The 5,762-nt window shown below is 32.3% G+C and overlaps 1 protein-coding gene across 1 annotated transcript; it reads right to left on the reverse strand.

Annotated features, from left to right (window-relative positions):
- Positions 1-345: 345 nt before the first annotated feature.
- LOC143586789 (ABC transporter G family member 15-like) lies at positions 346-5,519 on the reverse strand. The gene is made up of 9 exons (XM_077068261.1): positions 5,091-5,519; positions 4,938-5,020; positions 4,167-4,628; positions 3,948-4,074; positions 3,645-3,772; positions 3,276-3,560; positions 1,354-1,626; positions 1,094-1,201; positions 346-886 (listed from the first exon to the last, which is right to left on the reverse strand). Exons 1-9 carry the CDS (start codon positions 5,380-5,382, stop codon positions 536-538), a joined length of 2,109 nt encoding a protein of 702 aa, XP_076924376.1. The 5' UTR covers positions 5,383-5,519; the 3' UTR covers positions 346-535.
- Positions 5,520-5,762: the final 243 nt, after the last annotated feature.

Raw genomic sequence — 5,762 nt, forward strand, 5'->3', positions numbered from 1 at the left:
TGAACACCCCCTGTCCTCAGCATTGTAGAAATATGCCCTTGGGTCAAGGCCTTCCACAAGGGCCGGTTTTTGTTGTTTTTTTAATATAGGTGGTCCCAAATTTAGTTAAAGAAAATGTTTTATTTAAATGTTGTATGTAGTGTGTAAGTGGCGAAGTGAAAACTAAAAATGGTAAGGATATTTGTAAGATTGGAGATGAAATAATTTTTTTTAATAATTTGTAAGAATATTATGTGACACCTAAGAACGTCTAAGGTCACTCATAGCATTGTGGATAGTCTAAGCCTTTTTTCTAATTAACAAAACATTCGGTAAATAGTCTATCAACTGAATAACTCAGCACTCTTAAAACGAATAAAACATAATAATATACACACCACTAAGCTCAAAGATTCAGTTTTATTTAGATCAATACAGATGATGAAAAGAAAGTATACAAACCAAAAGTTTAACATGAGATGTATTTTTGCAAAACTCAAGAATATATAATAAAACGTATACCTCGACAATCCTATAACGTGTATTTATTATGAAGCTACGGAATTGGTGAACCAAGGCCCTCTTGTGAAGACAGCGACCGGAGTTTTTGGTGTCTTTTAGACGATGGGAATCGTTTGAAAGATGGTCGTCTATTTAGGCGATAAATAGTTCTTTTCGCATATATTGATTGGAAAAATGGTGAAACTCTCTCCTTGAACTTTAGAACCAAGAAGAATAAGATACGATACGCAACCAGAATGGCTAATATTGCACATAAATCCCACCATTTTGAGTGATCCAAAGGTAATCGAAATACTTTTGTGATAACTTCTGCGCCTGTCATTTTGGGGTTCCCGGGTTGTATGCCATCGAACACTAACCCTAACATGTCGTTCTTGTATGCTCCCTGCATTAATTTCCAAACGTGATAAGATTACAACATGTTATATTATTTTAATAACAAGAAAGTATTTGTAGACTATTTAATGCCTTAAAGTTGCAGTGTGTTAAAAAAATAAAAAAACATTCTATAATATTTGTAGCTAATCGTTTCTTGATTCTCAACAGATAGGGTCAACTAAGGAAACTTGGTTAGTAAGGCTAATAGCGTTACCTGTAGTGACCACGACCCATAGTTTATGTACGACAACGGGTAGCGCCAAAACGGCTTTGGAAGATCGGGCAGTCGACGAAAGAAACCGGATGTCATCATCATGATACCCTAGAACAAATGTCAATGTTAGTCTTGTAGCATGAACTATTAGCTAGAGTTGACCATAAATATATGGTCAACAATATGGTCAACTCTAGCTAATATAAACATTTAGAAGTGAACTGATCATGTTAATTATGTTTGTGAAGTTGAATTCTTACAATGACTCCTGCTCCGGTAACAATGCCCATCAAGAAATTGGGAACTAGTGACGCGACAACCATCATGCAACTTTCCACCACGGCTATTGAGGCAAATAGATTGAGACAGTAGAAAAGGTATCGAGAGAATCCGTGTCGATATTTCACCATGTTCCATGTAATTGTTCCAGCCACAAACGAAATCATAAGCATAAAGGGTAGTGAAGAAAGGAGGTTTGATAGGATGAACACGGAAACACCATAGTAACCGTTCAACTTTTCTCTTGTAAATATCTACCGCAACATAAATATAAAAAAAAGTACGTTAATACCATTAGAACCAGTACACATTTTTATTTGGAACTAAAAAGCTTTCTTTTCAATTGAAAAAACAGCTCTTATACTTTCTAAAAGCATTTATCAACCAAAAAAAATTAGACTTATAAATGTGAGGTTATGGGTAAAATTCTTGAAACTTTGTGATTGAATTTGGAAAATTGAACTATAATAGGATCCGAAAGCTAAACGTACCCTCCTCTAATCCAGTTTTACTAAGCATACCCCCTCTCTCAAGTTTTATGTTAATACGATTTAGGCATTTGTTGTTTCTTTTGTGATTTTGTTATCTTTTATTATCATTATTATTTTTATAAAAGCGTTTTCTTCTATTTATTTTTTTATGCATATTTAAAAGCCTATAATAAAAACATTTTTTTTACTTAGAAAATCTTTTTTTTCTTATATAAAAAACATTGATTTTTTGGTTTTAAAAAAAATGTTTTTTTTTCTATACTTGTTTTAATCATTTTGGAGAGCGTTTTTTTTAAATTAAAAGATAGTTTAAATTCTTTTATAAAAAATCATATATTTTTTTATAAAAAGGTTAAATAACATATAACTTAATAAACAATTTTGGCTCTTTTCTCAGGTAACATTAATCTCATGTATCTAAACCTAACATAAAAAAATAAATTGTTTTGAATACATTTAAAAAAACTAGCAAGAGAAAGCATACAAAACTTTTTAATACATGTAAAAAATAAACAAACTTTAATAAAATCTTAGAGAAATAAAATAATAAAATCAATAACAAAAAAATATAAAATAAGTGAAAAACAAATATAAAAAATTAATAGTTTTTTATTTAAAAAGAGACTAACATGTCAATTAAAAATGTGAAGGGGAAATGAAAGTTCAGGAGAATGTTGGTTTGCAAGCGAGGGGAGTATGTTTAGTCTGACTCATTTGATTATGTTCGATTAATTTATGTTTGAAAAACATAATTTAAACAATATAAATATAAACCCAAAAGGTTAAAATGTAATTCGTACTTGAAATAGTAAAAATATAAAAATTATAATAACAACTACTATTTAATAAAAATAACTAATACGACGAAAAACAATAATAATTACTGTATAATAACAATAATATTATAATAATACTCATTGTATAGCATTTTATTATTAGTCTTATTTACCTAACTCAGAAATTGGGTATGAAAATTTTCAGGACAATCAAGAATTTTATCCTGATTGGAAACTTTTTCCTGGTACCGACTTGTTACACATAATCCCAATGGGACCATAACTGATCACGTAATTCAATTTAGGTTTAAGTCAAATCAAACACCAGATATATATATAATTTGATTCGGTTCATTAGTTTAAGCTTTTAATTTTGTTTTTGTAACCGAACATTGAATACCACTAAAAGTAGGAAAAAATGCAAATGTTTTCATTTTGGGCAACTTTAAATAATTTAATATATTAAAAAAATTAGTCTAATGACATTTGTTGTATTTTCTTATAAAAGTATGAAAATTAGGTTATCACTATATAAATTATGATCTTAATGAACAAAGAAAAAAAGAAAATAATTTTTAACGTAATAGCCACGTCACCAACTAAAACGAAACCAAAAGTGTCGATATGTGAACGTACCTTCATATCTTCAATGAAAGACGGGAAGCTTCCAATGGACATGAAAACTAGGAACCCTGTTATAAAACCACCACAAGCACCGCGTGCTAGAATCGCGGTGGGCCCTGTTCCAACATCATAAAAGATGGTACCGACACATATGGAAACGATCGAGTAAATAATCACACGTAGCCAATAATATCCAATGTCGCGACACATGTTTACAAATGACCTTCGAGTTAGTGTCGTGAGTTGCTTCAACCATCCTGCTTTGCTCGTTGTAACCGCGCTTGTTTCAGGTAAATCCTTGATCATTGATAAAATTGCTTGTTAGATTAGCCAAAAAAAAATGGGAAAACGAATTTGACATTTAGTACTTGAAAAACATACAAATTCGGCGATTTGTTTCATTCTCGATTCGACTTTCTTGGCGTATTTTGACCATTTGTATTTCTCGGCTAGTGTCGATTTGATCTCAGAGACTGAAAACCTTTTATAAGCATCCGATCCTTTCGGTTCTTCCGGTCATTACAAGTTATATATATCACGATTTAGACCATTTTAAGTTTAACTAAACAAAACGGGTATTTTGGAAAAGCAAGATGACAAATGGGTGGTTTTCCTGTTGGATGTCAAATCTTGGTTAGTTGCTTCCTATATAAGATAGTGACTTTAAAAATGCTAAAAGCATACGCACATAATGTCTTGAGGACCCTTTCAATGTGGCTGTTACGACATCAAAATCGGAATTAATACAACGTAGAAAATGGTCCGACGGATTCATCTTGGTCGGACATGGAAACCCCGCTTCCGCAAAGAACTGTATAATAATCGGATCATATATAAATAACTAAAATAAACCAAAAACAGCCTAAAGAATGTGACTAATATTATTGTTTGTAACACTTTTACCGTTATAGCATCTTTCGCTTCACCAAAATAAACATTTTCACCGCTTGACAAAAGAAAAAGGTCATCAAACAATGCAAAAACTTCACTGCTCGGTTGGTGAATCGAAGAAATCACGGTTCGACCGTCACGAGCAAGGGCCTTTAACGCTTGAACCACAAAAAAGGCTGACGCACTATCGAGCCCAGTTGTTGGTTCATCTAGAAACAAGATGCGTGGGCGGACAAGGATTTCAAGTGCGATGCTTAAACGCTTCTTTTCTCCGCCACTTAGGCCCCTCAAATGCCAGTTTCCGATCAAGCTATCAGCACAATCCTCCAAACCCATCTCCATAATAGTTCCTTCGATAATATCATGCACTTCTTCGTTGGTGAATGTGGTTGGAAGCCTTAGATAGGCTGAGTAAGTGATTGTTTCTCGAACGGTAAGCGTCCCCATTAGGACATCTTCTTGTGTCACATAAGCCTATATAAGTATTAGATACAATATTATTATTTACGGTTTATTGTAATTATCTTGTCAGAGTATATGATTTGATTAGACTCATTTTATTCTAGTACTATTTGGAACAGACCCGAAAAAATTCGTCACAGTTTCATGTTGCTAATTTTTGGGCTGAAATGTTATCACAAAATAAACCTAAACTGAAAACAATGTATGTATGTATAATCTAAACTATATGTAATTAAGTTTTAAAACTGGATTTGAATACACTTTAAATAAACTTTTAATAAATAAAATAGCCAACTTAAACAAAACCAATGAATCACTTACCACAGTACCATTGCTTAGCCAGCTTTTTTTCTTGCCATTTAGAAGAATATCACCAGTCATTACAACATTTTTTGATAATCTCCCTGCAACAATTTCTTATTAATAACAATATTGTATATTTTCAAATAACACACAAATCATAAAATAACATACCCGCTAAGGAATCAAGAAGAGTGGATTTGCCAGAACCCGAAGGACCCATAATGGCCATGATTCGACCGGGTTCAGCAAACCCACTAATCCGATGAAGCAATCTTTTAGTGTGACCATGACCAAAGATGGGTAGCACCACCATTAAATCTCGCCACACTAAATAAGTTGCTCGTTCTCTCATACTTTTGCTGCCACCAAAATTGGTGGCCGCATTGTCATGATCATAATATTCCGTTGTGTCTTCGTTGCGGTTACGGACTCCGCTGCTGCTACCGGAGGGTTCTATCTCCATTGATGCTTCAAATGTGGTCCAGTTTTGGAGATAAGAGATGAGAGGGACTTGAATGATATTATGATAATAGAACGAACACAAATAGCATTTGAGTCTGTATTTAGTTCATGGGACCTATGCTACTTGAAGGTTCTATGTCCATAGATCCTTAAATGTTTCCACTTTGGAAATAACAAATGAGATAGAATAATAAATTAACAACGTTTATTTAACAATATATTTGTATAACAAATAATTTTAATGATTGTGTGAAAAGGAAATCCAGTTTGTTTAAATTAAATTTTGCTTAATTATTTATTTATTTTATTTTTTTTCATATTCAAGTTTCATAATATTTGTTATGAAACTCAAAACGATTACAATAAAATGACAAGCAAACG

Source organism: Bidens hawaiensis, unplaced genomic scaffold (assembly GCF_021521415.1).
Source record: "Bidens hawaiensis isolate Kalapana, Puna unplaced genomic scaffold, B.hawaiensis_p1.1 tig00034985_1, whole genome shotgun sequence".
In the NCBI taxonomy this organism is placed as follows: domain Eukaryota; kingdom Viridiplantae; phylum Streptophyta; class Magnoliopsida; order Asterales; family Asteraceae; genus Bidens; species Bidens hawaiensis.